Source organism: Scomber scombrus, chromosome 18 (assembly GCF_963691925.1).
Source record: "Scomber scombrus chromosome 18, fScoSco1.1, whole genome shotgun sequence".
NCBI lineage: Eukaryota > Metazoa > Chordata > Actinopteri > Scombriformes > Scombridae > Scomber > Scomber scombrus.
In genome coordinates, this window is record NC_084987.1 from 4,850,965 (window position 1) to 4,871,132 (window position 20,168).

At 39.7% G+C, this 20,168-nt stretch overlaps 1 protein-coding gene across 1 annotated transcript; it reads right to left on the minus strand.

The window, feature by feature from the left end:
- Nucleotides 1-13,167: 13,167 nt before the first annotated feature.
- On the minus strand, nucleotides 13,168-18,819 carry unm_sa1261 (un-named sa1261). Its single transcript, XM_062438637.1, has 3 exons — nucleotides 18,648-18,819; nucleotides 14,623-14,825; nucleotides 13,168-13,989 (listed from the first exon to the last, which is right to left on the minus strand). Exons 1-3 carry the CDS (start codon nucleotides 18,817-18,819, stop codon nucleotides 13,168-13,170), a joined length of 1,197 nt encoding a protein of 398 aa, XP_062294621.1.
- Between the last annotated feature and the right edge of the window lie 1,349 nt (nucleotides 18,820-20,168).

A 20,168-nucleotide genomic window follows, 5' to 3' on the forward strand; every position in this document is an offset into this window, starting at 1 on the left:
CTGTTACAATAATCCAGGTATGATGAGATGAAGGCCTTTGAAATGGTCTCTGTGTCTTAAAAAGTTAAAAAAGACTGTTCCTTCTTTCCTCCCTTCCTTCCTTCCTTCTCTCTTTCCTTCCTTCCTTCTTTCTGTCCTCCATCCCCCTTCCTTCTTTCCTCCCTTCCTTCCTTCCGTCTGTCCTTCCTTCCTTCCTTCCTTCCTTCCTTCCTTCCTTCCTTCCTTCCTCCATCCCCCTTCCTACCTTTCTTCTCTCTTTCCTTCCTTCCTTCTTTCTGTCCTCCATCCCCCTTCCTTCTTTCCTCCCTTCCTTCCTTCCGTCTGTCCTTCCTCCCTTCCTTCCTTCCTTCTTTCCTTCCTTCCCTCCCTCCTCCTTTCCTTCCTCCATCCCCCTTCCTTCCTTCCTTCCTTCCTTCCTTCCTTCCTTCTGTCCTTCCTTCCCTCCCTCCTTCCTTCCTTCTTTCCTTCCTCGATCCCCCTTCTTTTCCTCCTTCCTTCCTTCCTTCCTTCCTTCCTTCCTCCATCCTTTCCTTCCTTCCTCCCTTCCTTCCTTCCTTCCTTCCTTCCTCCCTCCTTTCCTTCTTTCCTTCCTCCCTTCCTTCCTTCTTCCTCCCTTCCTTCCTTGACTCGAGGACAACAGGAGGGTTAATACGATCCACTAGGGAACCAGCAGATGGCAGAATTTGTTTTACCATGTGCTGGGAACCAATGACTGGGATCTCTGTTTTGCTTGAGCTCAGCTGAAGAAAACGTTTAGACATAAAGGCAGTCATGATCTGGATCTGTTCATCTAATGGTACACCTGAGTATCATCAGCATAACATCAGAAAGAGACACCACGTCTATGAATAATGTGCCAAAGGGACATTGAGTCACACTGTCCTCAACAGAAGGAAATGAAGAGAAATATCTGTTTACAGAGACACTGAACCTCCTATTTTGAAAGGTAAGATGAAAACCTGTTTAAAGGTCCCCACCAATTACTTAAGTCTGTCGAACAGGATGCTGTGATCAATTGTCACAAAGGCTGCACTAATGTCCAGGACTATGACTATAAGGACTGAGCACATGCTATCATCAGCTGCCATTAAACGGTCATTGGTAATATGGAGCAGAGAAATCTCAGTGTTGTCATACTTCCAGAAACCAGATTGAAACTTTTCCAGTGCAGAGAGAAGTTCATTGGACACCATTTTTGTAATAGTTTTAACAGTGTGTTAAAATCAGAAAGCAAAGAGGAACTGATTGTTTTCATTACTTTTTAGTAAAAACTTTGTGGGTATTATATCAAGAAGGCTGGATGATAATGTTTCTGAAAGTTCAAGACAAGGTAATGGGATGAAACTGGCTCAAATGATCTTGTTGCAGGTGATTAACATCAGAGTAAGTGGCATTGGGGGTAATATAGGCTCCATTTGACTTCACTTTATCAGTTAAATAGGATAAAAACATTTCACAATCAGCATCACTTTCGATTGGGACACAAGGAGAGGCTGAATTTACCAAATAGTGTGTTCTCACATCCTTAATGATAATGCTATTATAGTGTTTTAATGTACTTGGAGACTGGATTCTTTTGCTTTTCTACTTTCCCTTTCATGGTGGTTTATCCAATGCTGCTTTCTTTTTCAGGACCTGACATTAAGAGGTGCATAATATTTAGTGAAGACAAGCAGATTCAATTAAAACCAGTCAGCCAGTCCATTAGCGTGCATTCAGACAGGATTGGGCTTTGATTATCAAAGAATGCACCGAACTCTGAGACATTTTGGTCATTAAAGATGCAAGTATACAAGGAGCGAGCGAGAGAGTATTAACAACTCCTTATGGGTAATTACAAGGTCCAATTTTCTGAATATAAATACTTGTTTGTCCGTACATACTCTCTTTAAAGTTATCAGTAGTAATCGGTAGCATGAACGATAAATAAATGATCAGATAGAGACCACTAAATTTAAAAGTGAGAACTTCAAAGGAAGAATATTCATCACAGGGTTACATTTGAAACTCTTCCTGTAAACACTCACCAGGCCACGACCACTGACCCTGGATTGGTTTGGAGAACACAGTTCAACAAGCCGGTTGTAATTATTAGTTTGTTCTTCTTACTGGATAGAGATCTCAGATTGTAGAGTGCCATTTTAAGCCTATGCTTGTGCTTGAGCCTTGTGCTGGGAGCTGAAGTTGATGCATGTGTCGAAACATCATATGAACAGATTATTCATATGTCTGAGCCTAACATGCATGACAGACCTCTATGTGTTATGATAACAGGGATATCAGAACTATGTGTAACAGCTCCATAAAGACACAGACTCAAAGATTCAAATTTTTTCCCGATTTTAGCGCCATTATTGCGATTTCCACAGCTCGTACATTAGCAAACTCCTCCTACAGATCTAATCTGACCGGCTTCAAATTCACTCATAATCATCTTAAGACATTGGACATGAAAATGTATCAAAACCTTTCGTTTCTATGAAATCTGACGGACGTGGCGTTGTGGTAAATTTAGGGGTAAGGGGAGCGAGGGCCAGTTCATCTCTGCATGTTCATTGCCATCAGATTGGATTCAAGCCTATTTGGATGAGATCCATAATGTCTGAAGGAAGTCGGCCTATTCCAGAAAGTTGTAAAGTTGTCCACATGTGGAATTCCCGTAGCAGTAGACCTTTAGCCAGGTGTATTATGTCTCAAATTTTGATAGATTGAAATAAAGATCAGATCAGTCAATCAGTCCATCAAGTTGGTGAACCCAGCATAACTTCACATCTCCAAAGTGAGGTGAGGGCAGTGGACCAGATATAACACAGTGCTCGAACAGTAGGAGTCCAGTGAATAGTTTATGAGTATTTTAAAAACCCTTTTTGAGCATCTCAGAGATTTGGAGGTTGAGATAATTCGGTCAGACATGGACTATAACTGGAAGATCAGGACTCCTGGTATCAGTATTAGACATTAAAGCTCCGAGGTTGCAGCAGGTCCTTGTCTAAGGGAGAGTGATGTGTGATGATGCCACAACCAGTGCTTTTGGGTTATGGATTAATGTGATGTAATCCTAAAAAAAATACAAAAGAAGTTTTTGCATTTGTTTTTCTCAGTCAACAGTGTATTTTGTTTTTAATGAAAGGCTCATTTTATGGCTGTGGCACGTACGACGTTCAAATGACTGAATTTCAAATGGACACACTTGTATAACGTCATCTGATTACAGTGTTTACTCCTGCAGCTGCACCTCAAGCCTTCTATCTGTCTCATTGTTTTCATTTCTCCTCTTTTATTGCCTTTCTTCCCTTTTTTATCGCTCTCCTCACATCATTTCCCCTTATGTTCCCTATATTCAGCTCTCAGTGTCTGTCTCTTTGGGTTCTGCCTCAAAATACGCCATCCTTCGCTCACAGTGCAGTCTTATCTCTGCTTTTAGGACTGACAGGCTCCTCTGATTATAATCCTCCTCGCTATCTCTGCAGCACAGCTTTTACAGGTGGCTCAGCACAAACTGTGCTAGACATCATTTAAACACTGCTGCTGAAACTGACACCAGCCAAACATGCATGCTCTGAGCCACATTTTGTTGAGTAATATACAGTATATATATATATATATATATATATATATATATATTTTTTTTTGTTTTTTAACCCTCCTGTTGTCCTCGAGTTAAGGAAGGAAAGGAGGAAGAAGGAAGGAAGGGAGGGCGGAAGGGAGGGAGAAGGAAGGGAGGAAGGGAGGGAAAAGGAAGGAAAGGAGGGAGGAAGGAAAGAGGGAAGGAAGGAGGGAAGAAAGGAAGGAAGGAAGGAAGGAAGGAAGGAAAGGAGGAAGGAAGGGAGGAAGAAGGGAGGAAAGAGGGAAAGAAGGAGGGAAGGAGGGAAGGAAAGGACGGAGGAAGGAAAGAGGGAAGGAAGGAAAGCAGGGAGGAAGGAAGGAAAGGAGGGAGGAAGGAAGGAAGGAAGGAAGGAAGGAAGACAGGAAAGGAGGAAGGAAGGAAGGAAAGGAGGAAGAAGGAAGGAAGGAAGGGAGGAAAGAAGGAACAGTCAAAACAGACAGGGTTAATTTGACCCGGAAGGACGACACGAAGGTTAAACATCAGCAGAACTTACAGATACAGGAAGAACATGCAGAGTCGGGAACATTTATAGTGTATGTTGTAGACTGTATTCTGTATCGTGTCTCTACGCCCACAGAGATCATAATGATTTAGTGCCTCATGTTGTGTCAGCAGTTAAAATCTTCTTAAGGGCACAAAACCAGAGTCAGTTCGCCTCCCTTTTTATTGCATATCAGGCTCTGTTGTTAAGACTCAGTGTGGTGCAAGTGTTGATAGTGTAACGCACAAATACGCTTTTCTTATCCAGTGTTTGAATTCATTTTATATGTCACTGGCTTACAGATAAGAGACAAATACTTTGGTGCTTGACCTCTTATGCAAACTGAGCAGCACATTTGATGAATAGAAATAATCACACAGTATCATTATTATACAAAGCAGTATCATTATTATACAAAGCAGTATCAGGGCCTCTGTTAGAAAATATAATTCTTCCTCCCTCCATGTCTTCCTTCCTTCCCTCCTTCCTTCCCTTCCTCCTTCCTTCTTCCTTCATTCCTTCCATCTTTCCTTCCTTCCTTCCATCCTTCCTCCCTTCCTTATTTCCTTTCCTCCCTTCCTTCCTTCATCCCTCCTTTTCTTCCTTCCTTCCTTCCTTCCTTCCTTCCTTCCTTCCTTCCTTCCTTCCTTCCTTCCTTCCTTCCTTCCTTTCTCCCTTCCTACCTTCCTCCCTCCTTTCTTCCTTCCTTCCCTCCTTCATTCCCTTCCTCCCTCCTTTCCTTCCTTCTTCCTTCATTCCTTTCATCTTTCCTTCCTTCCTTCTTTCCTTCCATCCTTCCTCCCTTCCTTCTTTCCTTTCCTTTCCTCCCTTCCTTCCTCCCTCCCTCCTTTTCTTCCTTCTTCCTTCCTTCCTTCCTTCCATCCTTCCATCTTTCCTTCCTTCCTTCCTTCCTTCCTTCCTTCCTTCCTTCCTTCCTTCCTTCCTTCCTTCCATGCTTCCATCTTCCTTCCTTCCTTCCTTCCTTGTTTCCATCTTTCCTTCCTTCCTTCCTTCCTTCCTTCCTTCCTGGCTTCCTTCCATCCTTCCATCTTTCCTTCCTTCTTTCCTTCCTTCCTTCCATCATTTCTTCCTTCCTTTCTTCCTTCCTTCCATCTTTCCTTCCTTCCTTGACTCGAGGAAAACATGTTAACATTCTGAAAAAGAAGTTGCAATATTTCAAGAAATCATAATATTTAGTGAAAAAATATGTATTCCCAGTTCTTTCTCTGTTGTGTTAATTCACCTTAACAAACTAATCAATCACAAGTATTGACACTGTTTTGTATCTTTTATTGTGAATGTTACTAATGTTTTTAGCCGATTAGACCCTAAAAACTCTCTGTTAAACCTCTCATGAACAAATTCTTATATAACTCCAAAAACAGAAATACAAAAAAGACATATTTTAGATTTGGGAGACCGTCATTGTGTGTCATGTTTAACAGCTGGCACCTCAAACACTAATGAGTGATTTTCTTCAGTGTCATTAGTTCAAAATTTCTCAGGATTTCTCATAAATTAAGAAAAGTCATTAAGTTTTGACAATGTTAAGTATGTTTTGTTTTTAACTTAAAGTAAAAAATTCATTTGTGCCCTCCTTGCTTTAGTTTATTTATTTACTGAGGTGCTTCCACATCACGCAGCACTTTGAAAAAGCATCTCATCTAAATACTAAACTCTCCACTCTGCCTCCTCACTGGTAGTAAATATGCAAACATGGTGGAGGGAGAAACACTGAGATCAGTGAGTGCAGCGTGCAGCTGTAATTGCTATGCTGAACATGCAGTGTTGCTTGATGGTTTGCTCTCCGGCTCAGCTGCACTTGGCTGTTTTTTTCTTTTTTTGTTCTTCTTTCTTTGGTTTCTTTATATCAGGGCAGATTCACAGACTGAGTTTTTTTTTTTTGGATTGACATTTGTTCATGTCACTCTTGATTATTCCGCTACTTTTTATTATTCTACATTCTGCACATTTTTTGGACCTTTTCAGCTGCTGCGTACTTTGTGTTAGAAAAACCATTTGCATGTGTAAATGTCAAACTGTGCAGCTCATTCAGCAGATGTGTTTACTTTTCTGTTTTCTAGCAATATTCCAGTGGTTTTATATTCATTGTCAAGGAGGAATGATTCAACTCAGTTGGAAATGTGTCACTTTAAAACTCAGCTGTTCGGACGTCTCTTATCCCACAGAGCCCATTCAAACTGTGTGTGGGGTCTCCTCGGATCGGAGGACAAAACTTCACAGTCCTTGTTCTGTGTAAAACATACATCCTAATGGTTGAGTAGAGGCACTAAATAGTTGCTTCAGCGCTGCTCTCTGCTTAGCAACACAAGGCTAAAGAGCAGGAATGTCTGTTATTTTTCACACACATTTCACCATCCTGTTTCCCTCAGGTCCTTTCTGCATATTTTCTGACTTTTAAAGGCTCAGCAGATCCAGAATAGTTAAAAGTTTCATCAAAAAACTTCTAGTGATTTTTCATAACACAATCAATCACTGATCTTTTTTTGAGCTGACATCAGGATCTTAAACTTGCATTTCCTCACATATGCCTCCTTCTCTCCTGGGGGATAAATAAGCAAATCCAAAAGTGTCTGCTTCTGTTCAACCGATATTGCAATTTCAGCTGCAGAAAACTGTTTTAAATTGTTATTAAATCTTACAGATGCACATCAAAACATGCTGACAGTAACTTTTACTTAGTGTCCATCCATGCAAATCAGATTAACTGCATCTCGAGTCAGCTATGTTAAAAAGTTGAAGGGTCACAAGATATAGCAATATGATACTGATACTGCCTCATAGTGAGAGATATCTATCATTTTGAAATTATACATTTTTAGACCAGTCTTTAAGTTAAACTTTCATCAAAATTGGCTTAAGCTATTGTAACCAAGCTTAGTGCACATGTTTGGATGCTAGGTCCGAGCTTTGCTGCGCAGTCTTTCTGCCACTTGGGGGCGCCACCAACGCGAATAGTTCATATTTTATGATTAGCTGCACATATTCGTACCAAATGTGGTTTGCATGCTCTAGGGTCATGACTTGGTCAATGCATAAAATTTGGTAATGATTGATTACAGTTACAACTTCAAAAACTTAAATAATGTACGTTGTAGAGAGCTGACATATTTTTAGCACATCCACTGAACTGTGATAAAAGTTTGCCTCTCTGCAACTTATGGTCAATTCATGAAGTCTGTCACTCGATATTTTTCAAAATATGCTAAATCAATTAAAATCTACATCTCCACTAGCCTTCATTCAAGTGCCACCAAAACCATCTCGGACATTCTTTGGATACTAAATATCACATGTTTCAAATAGTGTTCAGATTGGTCATACGGTGAGTTGAGAAATGTCTTACACATCCAAGAAAAGCAGGTTGATTGAGACTTGTATCCCCAAAAGTTGAAATGTTATGAATACTTTCATTTTTGTGAGGTTGGTTTGGTTTCCTGGCTCAGATGGCGTAGTCGGAGCTTCCGTGTTAACCTCTTTCCATTGTCGTCCTCCCAAGCCTCCACTAGCCAGATGGGTTTGAGTTTTATGTTTTCTTTGCATGCATCACACACACTTCATTCATCTAAGTTATTCACACCCGTTGACTTCAATGCAGTACTTTACTGTGTGCAAAGCTAAGTTAATATTTAATGTCAACTGCTGTCAGGTACAGCTGTGCTCTCCTGCTAGTCTGATGGCCTAAATGCAAGAATTATAATTATAAGGTCATCTTGGCACGAACCAAAGTTCATAAAAAAACATTAGAAAAACATTGTTGATAGCAATTATGTGAATAGTCTTTCAGCTATTTATCTGTATATATGTAATTTGCTGAATATTTTAACTTAAGCTGCAGTAAGTCCCATAGACTTCTGTTATATTCAACATGCTCAATTCTTCATTTGAATCTCCTGAGTCATCTGAATCTGAGTTTCTGCTCTAAAGATGTCAGATTTTGCAATTTTTTGCAATCCACTTGGACCCCAATTATTGCGACTTGCAGCTATATTATTATTATTCTTCATTTGTGTACAGTGTTCATGCAGACTGCACTACTTGTTTATTAACTTTAAATTACTGAATCATTTAAATTACTTCCTAATTTTGTACAAATGTTTAGCATTGTCATTTATTCGTTTTTTTTCTTCTATGGTCTTTTGGTAATCATAACCGTATATTTGAATTGTTTACCACCATGCCCATGTACTGTAATTGTCTGACTAGTGACTCATTTTCTTCATATAATCAGGAGAATCTGTCACAATTTTGGCGTGAGCAGTAACATTTTCCTGTTTCACCTGCTTTATATGAGATGCAGATAAAACTACTTTACATGGCGACTAGAAGACGAAGCAGTCACACTTTCTCCTTCTCACTGTTATTCTGCTACTTTCTATTATTACACATTCTGTAGGTTTTTTGGACCTTTTCAACTGCTTATAATACTTGGAGCTAGAAAAAACATTTAAATGTCAAACTGTGCAGCTCATCCAGCACGTGTGTGTGCTTATTCCAACGATTTTATATTCATTTTTAACCCTCACATACTGTTGTGTTGATCTACTGTAGATATTTTTTTAACTGTAACATTAAATCAGATTCAGTCCTACTACAAGGGTGGGTGTGTTATGTAATGCCGCTTCCAGCTAGCTTTTGAAGGCTCATTACAACTGAGCCAGAAACATGCCTCAGTGGTTTAAGAGCTTCTCAGGGCATTGTGAGTTTATTGGGGCATAATTATGTTAACGGCAGACAGTGAAGCCTGATTTAATGCTCAAAATTATCTGAGTCTTTGTTGGAGTTTTTTGGATAAAAATCCAGGAGCAGGAGTCTTAATCATTTCTTGGCTTTAAATCTGCAGTTTGATAAAAATTAGAAGTTGGCATCGACTCTTTCTACCGCACAGCTGCGTGACGCTTTAAAAGTCTCACAGAAGCCCGAAGAGTCCAGATCCATTTCCAATTGCCTTATTTCATTTTTAATGAACCGAGAGAAAAGGTTTGAGGAGGATGAAGCCCTCGTGGAATAACTGCACATGACATTATTTCCTCTGGTGTTTCATCTGCTGCCTGAACTCGAAGCAAAAACACATCACAGCGTAGATAACACATCAAATAAAACACAAGGCAAGATTTCCAGCTGTCACAAGTAACACCACACATGCTGCACTGTTATGCAAACAGTATTTTATATATCTTATGTAAGACCCCCCCATCCCCATGTGCATTGATTTAGACGATATAATAAAGTATTGTGACATTGTTAAAGGAATATTTGGGTTTATTTGCTTGCTGGGAGTTAGATAAAAGGATGAAAACTTGGAAGTGGTACGAGTCCTCTCATTATCTTTCCCGATTTTGTATCCCAAAATGTCAAACTTTATGTTATACTTAATAAAAACACAAAAGAGAAACACATTTCTGAAACATTCAATCCATTTCGTTTATTTCCAGGAGGCATGAATGAGGACTTTTCAATCAATGACTTTTTATAGAGTTTTCTAAATGGTTCCTAATGGTTTTTATGATGTATTACTTTACCGTTCTATTACATTTCTTACTCTCCCAACATTTAGCATATTTATATATGTAGCCTATGTGTATGAGGGTATTTTTGTGTATGTATGCATCTGTATTTGTGTATATATGTATGTATATTTATGCATACATGTGAGCCAATGTGGCAGATCAATTAGACACAGTTTAGATTTTAAGCTCTATCTTTCTGGTTCATGGCCCAAATATGGTGTCACCCATGTCATTTATTGGTTAGTCCCTTTGCCTCCCTGCCTGTCTGTGATAATGATTTGCCTGACGTCACATGACCGTGAGCCCAACCCACCTTAATGGATTACTGATGTTTATCTGGATGCACATTATTGGTTATTTTTTTGTATATTTTTTTACCTTTTTGAATTTTTTTATGCTTTTTAAATACCCTACATAAGGGCCGTTTCCACTGCAGGAACTTCGGGGTAGTTTTACACGGCTTTGACTGTTGGTGTGTGTCTCCATAGCAGGAACCTCACCTGAAGCACAATCTCCCAGAACTTTTAAGGGGGCAAAACGAGTTCCCACCTCCTAAATTTTACCCAGAACTTCTTTAATGGAAATGGGACTATAAATGCTGCCTGTAATATGTTGCATGATGACCCTGATGAAGGCCACAAGCCGAAACATGTTGGTCTATTAAATCAAGTTCTTCCATACAATAAGTGTTTTGACTTTCTTCAGACTTTTTTCCCTTCTCCATGCACCTTGGAAGTAGGTGAAGTTGTGTCAAAAACCTCCACCCTGAAACATTTCATCCCAAATCCAAAATATTTTTCTATTTTCTACATTTGTCCATCCTGTCACACATTTTGTCATCACATTGTTACTTTCAAAAATCCCCAATGTTGTTTGTTAAATCCACACAAAGGTGAGGTGTAAAAATGTCAATTTGCAAGCAGTAACCAGCAGAGACTTTAGCACATAACACCCCATAAAAACCTACAAATACTTATAGTTTTCATAGAGAATAAGAAATATAACAATGTTAGTGAGCTTAAGTTCTGGTTCTGTTACCTTTGGACTGTTTCGGGTTTTTATGCAAGACTAAGCTAACCAACTACTGGCTATAGCAAGCTCCAAGGAACAGGAAACCGACTTATTCCGCTATTTTGCAGAGAGTTAGATGAGAAGATTGATACCACCAAATCTACTTACCAGCACCTCCAAAGCTCACAAGAAAACATGATGTATATTACTGAGCTTTAGAGGTGCAGGTAGACAGATTTTGTTACCTTTGGACAGGGCTAGGCTTGCTTTTTGCCCTTTTTTCGAGTCTTTATGCTGAGCTAAGCTAACCAGCTAGCTTAACATGAAAGCTAATTCTGCAAAGACGCGAATAAGTGCATGTCCCAAAATGTCAAACTATTCTTTTTTTATTTAAAAACAAAAAACGACAAGTGCCATTTTTCACTCTCAGGGGAGTTTATTTCAACAAATGTTCACCACAGTAATATCACTTCATGCAATACTTCTTAAAAACACAAAAGAGAGACAGATTTCTGAAACATTTAAATCCCCAAATCCCAAATATTTTTGTGTTTTCTGTGTTTTATTCATCCCAACTCACATTTTCAGGGTTTTTTTTTTTTTTTTTTAAACTTTGTGAATTACACAGCAAAAAAAAAAAAAAAAAAAAAAAGTGGAAAAAGGTTGGATCCTCAATTATAATACTGCATATTATTTTGTTCATTGGCTCGTTCAATGGTAATTTTTCATGGTTATTTATCATTTGTTGAGTAATTATGATTATTGCCAGGTGAAATGTACGATTTAAATTTTCTTTTTAAATCGTGCAAAGTAGGATAAAAAATCGGATTATTCAGGATCTTTTGTATGCTTTTGTTTTATTTGTCAGATTATAAATAGAAGATTATTTTACATGATCATGTGGTCGAGTTTTACCTTAAAGGAAATACATATGAGCCACTTTACAAATGGTTATAAAAGTTGTAAATTGTCCCTTTTTTGGGGGGCTGAACTGGGCCAGCAGCTGTCACAGTATTCAGTAATGGTCCCAGTATACTGCACTTTAATGGGAGGACTTGCTAAGAAGTTAACCCAATAAAAACGTACTGCTGACCGTGAGGTGAATATTCAGCTACTCATATTGTTGATTGCTACTGTACAGCGGGTTTAGGCATCACAGGCAAACATGAAAAGGACATTTTGGGTAAGAAAAAAAACTTCATACATCTACTTTTATGGTAGATCACAACAACAACAACAACAACATGATGACATATATTAACTCTCCTGTTGTCCTCGAGTCAAGGAAGGAAGGGAGCAAGAAGGAAGGGAGGAAGAAGGAAGGAAGGAAGGAGAGAAGGAAGGGAGTAAGGAAGAATGAAGGAAAGGAGGAAGGAAGAAGGAAGGAAAGGAGGAATGAAGGAAGGGAGGAAGGAAGAATGAAGGAAAGGAAGAAGGAAGAAGGAAGGAAGGGAGGAAGGAAAGGAGGAAGGACGGAAGGAGAGAAGGAAGGAAGGAAGGAAAGGACAGAGGAAAGAAGGAAGGAAGGTAGGAGGGAGGGAGGAAAGAAGGAAAGAAGGAAGGAGGGAGGGAGGGAGGGAGGGAGGAAAGAAGGACAGAGGAAAGAATGAAGGGGGGAAGGTAGGAGGGAGGAAAGAAAGAGAGAAGGAGGGAGGGAGGAAAGAAGGAAGGAAGGAAGGAAGGAAGGAAGGAAGGAAGGAAAGGGAGAAGGAGGGAGGAAGGACAGATGGAAGGAAGGAAGGGAGGAAAGAAGGAACAGCCAAAACAGACGGGTTCAATTTGACCCGGGAGGACGACACAAAGGTTAAAAGAAAAAAGTAGCTCTGTGAGGGTCTAACTCACCTGCTAAGAGATTCAAATTTTCAGTCATTTAAAAAAAAATTAATCCTTAGTAGAGAAAAAAAACAAACAGACTTCAGATCTTCACTTAAGAAACCAAATCATAAATATATGCATCTGACATAAATAAATAATTTAACTCCAAGTAAAAAAAGGAACTAAGAAAAAAAAACATACACGCACTTTACAGAAACATATCTACCGAACATGAAAATGGTACACTACAATAAACACAACAGTACCAACAGTCACAGCTGATCACACCGATGATCATCAGTTCAATCACATCTTGACTCGATTGTTTTGAAACATTTTAACATATTGCTTGTGGATTACGAGTGTTTTTTGTTTTTTTTGTTGTTGTTTTATTTTTTTCTCCCTTCTTCAGTTTTTTTTTTCTTCTTTCTTTTCACATTGTCGAGTGAGTTCATGTAGTGTTTCAAGAACTGAAATATAAACCACATACAGCAGACTTGTGATTGTCTCACGTGTCATTTCCTCAGAGATCGTCGTCATCAGAAATGAGTAATCCCGCAGTGAAGTTACAAAGTATGTGAGACTGTTGACCAGTCGCCATACTTCCCACTTTTCCTCTTTACTTTTCTCCTCTTCCTCATACTCGGAGAAATCTTCCTCCTCAGCACACACTAATCTTACATGTGTGATCATGTAGCCTTGTAACGCAGCGTCAGACGCCTCTACACGCAGATCTCGATGGGTGTGGCCACGAGGATGCGTCCTCTCTCGTTGTTTTCTCTGTTGACTCGATCGTAGCTGCCGGTGGAGGACGGCGAGCTGTTGGTGGACATGGAGGAGTAGTGGGTGTCCATCATGATGCTTCCCTTCGGCACCACGCAAGCCGGCGACAGAGTCTGCTGCTTCAGTCTGTCCACTAGCACGTCTTCTTCAGACGAAGACGAGCTGATTTCCAGAGGAGGGGCGTTGCTCGCTAAGCTTCCGCTGCCTCTGCTACTGTTCCCGTTCTCTGTGTCCAGCATCCAGCACAGGTTGAAGTAGCTGAAGACCTCTTTGACGGAGCAGCGGCGCTCCTGCTCGATGGAAAGAAGCCTGCGAAACATTCGTAAAGCGTCGTCTGTGAAGCGACGCCACTGTGACGGCACCGTGCCAGTCCGGCGACGCTGCCAGCGGACAAACTCCTCATAGAAGGCATCGTTAGGCATGGCCTTCTCCCAGGGGAAGTTGCCTGTCAGCATGCAGAAGAGCAGCACGCCGAACGCCCACACGTCCGTGCTGTAGTCCACGCAGAAGCCCTCGTGCCGCGAGGTGTCGCACAGCTCGGGCGCCGTGTACGGGATGGTGCCGCTCACACGTTTCACCGGAGATCCGGCACGCCGCGTCATGCCAAAGTCTGATAGTTTGACCTTCCGGCACTCTTTGTCGAAGATGAGGATGTTCTCAGGCTTAATGTCCCTGTGGACAAGCTTTTTGCAGTGCAGGTAGTCCAGGGCGATGGCCACCTGGTGGACACAACGCTTAGCAACCAACTCAGGGAGTCCCACCTGTCAGAGAGAGCAGAACAATGAGGTCACACCAGGAAGTGGTGACAATGCTTTGTTTTCTCGATTATACATCTCTAGTAATATCAGATCACATTTCAGATGTTTATGAGTTGTTAACAGCTCCACCAAATAGTGATTTTTCCCTCTAAACTTCTCACATGCTTTCATTTCAATAAATGTTCAAATGATCCAATATTTCAGCGAAAATCAAAAATTAGAGAAAAAGTTCAAAAACTGAAAACACCCCTAGGTTGGGAACCACTGGACTAAACTAGCTAACTGTATATAAAGTAGTGTAAACTAGCTCCACCTCCAGCAGCTACAACAGTAACATGCTGCTCTAACACTGATGCTTCACTATTAATAATCTAATGATGTCATAATAATAATATATCAGTCAGAGGACCAAACCACTACTTTTACTGTAATACTGCATACTACATCACTCATAATACTGCACTACTTTTACTGTAATACTGCATACTACATCACTCATAATACTGCAGTACTTTTACTGTAATACTGCATACTACATCACTCATAATACTGCAGTACTTTTACTGTATTTTTGAAATTATGGATGCTTTTAGACCAAATTTCATATGTATAGATCTGAGTTTCAGCCAGTCTCACCTGTGGAGGGATGATGTCAAACAGGTCTCCTGCCAGAGCGTACTCCTGAGCGAAGATGTAGTACTCGTCTGTTTCGAAGGCGATGCCGTACATGTTGATGATGAACGGGCATGGCGACAGGTAAAGGGAGATGCTGTACTCTCTCAGGAAACTCTTCAGCTTGGTGGTCTTCTTCCTCAAAAACTTGAGGGCCATTTTTGTGCCTGAAAAAAGGAGGACAGGAAGTGTTACATAACCCACCAATCTCATTCCTCGCTTCCTTGTTCTTTTTCATTCCATTAAGTGTTCGGGGGATTTATTTCACAGCTGCCTGATTGCATGCATGAAACTTAATTAAAATCATTTCTAATTTTATGAATAATTAAAATCTCCAATATTACTGAATTAAATCCTGGAGATTTATACTCGTAAGTATTTCAAATCCTCTGACAGACTAGTTATGTTCACACAGAGTGACCAGAACATTGCTTCAATCTGCTTTCATGTCGGCAATTTTGCAGGAAAGTGATGTTTACAGCTGCAATCATGTCCTCATAGAGCTGGTAATAAGATTTAGGAGGCCATAGACAAAAGAAAAAATAGTATAATTCAGTCTTTAAATACATCATTTCACTTGATGTAATAATATAAAAAAAGATGCATCACATTTAGTCCTCTGGAGGGAACACAGGAAGGCAATTTGTGAGGTTTGACTCACCTCGTCTCCCCTCAGCGGCCACTTACTGCCCAGAACAAGAGGAGCGACGAGGGGAGAGAGAAATTACCGGGACTAATCTGAGAGCCGGGTGAGAAATACCCAAGACAATAAACCTGGAGGGCTGCCATGTTTAGAGAGGTTGCAAAACGTCTGCCTCTCCCTGCACCAACGAGTCAGTGTGTCAGCGAGGATGAGAGGGGACACTTCTCCAATAGCATCGGCTCAGCTCTGTAAAAGTGCTTTGTGCTTTTTTTTTTTTTTACAGTGTGCAGACACTTTAGGGAAGGTCAAGAGAGAGAGAGAGATGGTGGTGGTGGTGTGGGGGGAAGGGGGTCTGTTTGTTCCTAAATCCATGAGTTAAGAGACTTCATGAGAAAAGCAGGAAGATCAATCAGAGGAGTATTGATGGTCTGCAGTCAGCGGCGTCATGCAGTTTCTCAATGTTGCTTTAACACCAAATTAAACTGCTACCAGTAATGATCCGCTTTAGCTCATTAGTTTATGATCAAACTGCGTCACTATTACCTACAACTATAATTATATGACAATTATTAACTCTATATTGTATTTAATAGTAATATTGAACTAGAAAATGTGACCTAAAAAAGGTTTTAAACTCATTATTAGAACTTCTTTCCTGCTCCAGTTGAATTCTCTTGTTTCCATTATTACCAGTTTCTTATAATTTAATCCCTATTTTATATTCATATGATATAAATATACAAAATAGTTGCACATTTTTACTAACTTACTCTAATTTCTATAGAAGAAGGTTCACAAATTCCTGAAAAATGAACTAAAAATGGAGGATTTTAAAAAACAACAACTAATTAACAATATGGCAGATTTAGGTTAAATCCTTGTCTCTGATTGGCTATTCCTGCTCCCGATTATACACGTGATACATCATGTGATCAGCTGAGAACTGCTCTTAACACATCTGGAGACGGCTAATTGAAAATCTGGTGTTGAATGGCTGCAGATTATTAATGCTTTAATTCAGATTTAATAGTTTTAATCACTGTCCCTGGTTTAGGGCTGACGATTAGTTTCATTATCGATTCATATGCAGATTATTTTCCTTGATTAGTCCATTAATCATTTGGATTATGAAATTAAAAATTGTGGAGAAACAAAATGTAATTGTCTGACTAACTTAAGTTTAAATTGATAAAATATTAAATTAACTATGATACATGAAAAGGGAATAAAAGCAAATCTGAACTGTAACAATAAACAGTTGCCGATTAATTTGATTAATTGTCTTAATTGCTGCAGCTCTACCCTGGTTTAAGCTTTATATACGTAAACAAAGCATTGGATTGATGTAGAAATACTAAACTCCAAAGTTGACCCTTTCATTGCTGTTTGTATTTGATTCAAAAACCATTTTTCACCAGATGTTTACAGCTGGCTCCGTGAGACCAACTTGTTGACTAGATGTCATTTATATTATGTTTTAAGCTGTTTTTTCCCTCTTTTTTTAATCCACCATGTAAAGCCCTTTTGCATGAATTGCCCTTGTGTTACTTTTCAGACTTCCTGACATCTTAATTTCTCAACAGTGACTAATAAGAGAGCTAGTGACTATTTATATGAAACTCCCAAAGCGTGAGCAAAGAAGCCTGATGATCAAAGTGTAGCTCGCCTCTGCTATAAGAGCTTAGCTGTAGCATTAAGATTAGCATATCATTTCAGAAATGGAGTAAATAACTGCTTTTTCCCGGCTATGCAGCGCACTGGAAAAACGTCCGATTTGCACGGCAGCCCAACGACTGGCAGCTTGTGTTACTTGTGCTGCAGTAGTTGCATGTTTGAGTCGCCTTGTTAAATCAGCCCACTGGCTAATAGACAGAGACATCTGGCCCAGAGAACTCAGCTGACTCCTGTAAAACCAACAACTCTGGGTGTTTTTAGGGCAGAAACTAAAGCTAAAGTAACCTACATCTGAGGGGGGAAAAACACAACTACCCTACTAACCTACAATGGAGCTGTCTGGGATTTCAACTCTTTTTTTCCCCTGACCTGCTGTCCCATATTTAACTGTAATTTACAGATTTACTGTGAAACCATGTCTTGTTCACAGTATATTTACATGGAAAAGCGCCATCTTTTATTCAATTGTGGTGCAATAAATATGCAGTAGGGTTGGTTTTTAAAACAGTGAATATAAATTTAAAATATATCAAGATTTAAACCACTAGTGAGAGCAAAACTCTGCCCTGCTGAAGTGCTTTTAGGCAAGAAAATGAACCTCTACAAGCAGAATTTCACTCTATAATCACTTTAAATTGCAATTATGTAAACTGAACAACCCTTAACACTTATAATTAGCTTCCTTATAGTCCACTTAAAATACATTTGCACACAACCATGATTCAAAATGTCAGCGATAACTTGAACTTCAACCTATTTATTTCCATAGATTATTAACGCCATAAGGGCAGACCATTAAAGCCAGACTAAAAATATGTGCGCGACATACAGTAGCAGATCATTAAAACCCGCAGACACACATGGCGTCTTTATCGTCCTACAGCTGTGCATTTTAGAGGCTCGAAAGGTCAGAATTCATCTCTGTGACAGACCGCAGCAGCTCTACACAGGCAGGGTAACTCTGGCTTCGTGCACCATAAAAGAGACTATTAAGAGGCTCGAAGCAGATGGTCAACACTTGTTTTTTTAATGTGAAGAGGTTGAACAGATTTCCTATTAGTTAAGCAGTGAATTTAGGAAGCCTGGATCCAAATCTTGTGCTAAATCGCTGCATGAAAGTGTCCTGCATTGCCTCAAAATTGATTTCAACAGCTCACAACTGAATTAAAGTGCTTCACCTGCGAGCGTAATTACATGTTGGAGCATTTTGTTGATTTCAGGATTATTTTTTGAATCTCTCAGAGGATGATGATGATGATGCTGCTGCTGCTGCTGGTGCTGTGAGTGAAATAGAGGCATTTCAGGGCTGCACTCTGCGTGATTGTTATGTAAAATTACCCTGTCTTATCACTCTGAATCACAAAGTAGGGCCACAAAAGAGAACAACATCCCATTTCCCTTAACTGCAAACCCTGCGGATTTGCTCGCTCTGGCCAAATGAATTCCCGGTGGCGATTCTGGGAAATCACAAGAGGTGATGGATTAAAAAAGCAACCTGTCTCCTGCTCGGTCCGAAGAATTATGGACCCACCAGTGTTGGGTCATATGGATTACTTCCACTTTTAGTGCCTTTTTGTGAACATGAAGTGTCATTTTAAATCATTTTTGGGCGTCTAATTTTATATTTCTCACCTAAATTTGAACCATTTGACATTTCAGCTATAAAAATTACCTCTGATTTTATGGATGACCAGGTCCACTTTCCCATAGGTGCCTTTCCCCAGTTCACGGACGACCTCATAGTATTTATTGATGTCCAGTTTCTCCAGGTTCTGCGCAGCGATCAGCTGGAGTTCCTCCAGGATGTCGATGGAGGCGCGGGAGCCATGGGGCGAGGAGTTCATTCTTGTGGAGGGGTGTGACGGGGCCGAGGGCTGGTCTGGAGACGAATGTTCCTGCGGAAGAGGAGGAGCAGGAAGGAAAGAGAGGGTTCAATATGTGGAACAGCATGTCCCCATTCCCACATGACCCTCTTGTACTGTATACAGAGCAACTGTACTGTATTGTATGTACACATGCAGGGGCGGTTACGCTTCGTGTCCGGGCCGAATGAACTCTCTTTGTGTTTCTGAGAAAATACTTTGTCAAAAGATCACAGAGCTTCATTACCAAGAAAGAGAAAGCTTGCAGAGACTTCACAAACTCAGAGGAAATGGGGTAAAGGGTGAGGGAAGTGTTATTTTGGAACATTTTAACAATATGTGAATATCAAAAGTAAAAAGAAGCAATGACACAACAGTTGAGCTGCGACGTTTAGTTGGTCAATAGACAATTATTTTGCATTAATCTGCATTTTTAGAGATAAAATGCCAGATATTTGCTGGTTGCAGCAAATGGATTTCATCATATCATACATGCTTGTAAAACTGAATATCTTTGGATTTTGGATTATTAATCAGACCAAACAAGATATTTGAAGCCATAAACTTTGGCTTTAAGAACTTAAAACAGGTATTTTACACTGTTTTCTGAACATGTTACAGACAAAATGATTAATTAAAGAAATACATCTTTAGTTGAAGCCCTACACAACATCTCTGAGCAATCCATTATAAAGAAAAATACTTAACGGGAGGCCACAATGCCTTTTATAAGAGTGAAATGGGAGAAAATATAAATTAAATAAATAAAAGAAATCAGAAAAAAAGAGTGCAAGAGAGTAAACAGCCATGTGAATAAGTAAATATGTACTGTACACACACACACACACACACACTAAAGTGGAACAATGTCACGCCAATGTAGAGATGTTTAAGTAAAAATCATCCTTTGATGTATGTAAGATCGTCAAATACACGTGATCAAGTATAACTCTGTAAAATAGAAACACGCTTCAGAGTTTATCACGTATGAAACCGAGCAGTGAGAATAAAAGCTTCAACCAAACACCAGACTTCTTAAATCTTGAGACACAAACAGGACGTGAAGCTGCCAGAGTTCATTTTGCATTTAGGACGTGATGCTTTGAACTTTCTGCATTCACTGTGATATAAATGAGCCCAGCGTGAAGTTTCTCATCTAACTCTGTTTTTTTACAGCTTTGTCAGCAAAACATCTCGCCTAAAAAGTTTCTATTGAGCCTTTTAGTTTGAACATAAGCAACAGAAAGTAGGTTGAAGTAACTTTTTTGCACAAGTGGCTGCAACTGCAACATTCCTGCTTTTAACTTTTTCGTTCTTCTACTTCAGCTCAA

Coding starts and splice junctions, on each gene's coding strand:
- unm_sa1261 (XM_062438637.1), bottom strand. CDS start 18,819: ATGAACTCCTCGCCCCATGGCTCCCGCGCCTCCATCGACATCCTGGAG. Junction 14,826..18,647: donor GGTCATCCATAAAATCAGAG/GTAATTTTTATA, acceptor TCCTTTTTTCAG/GCACAAAAATGGCCCTCAAG. Junction 13,990..14,622: donor TTGACATCATCCCTCCACAG/GTGAGACTGGCT, acceptor TCTCTCTGACAG/GTGGGACTCCCTGAGTTGGT.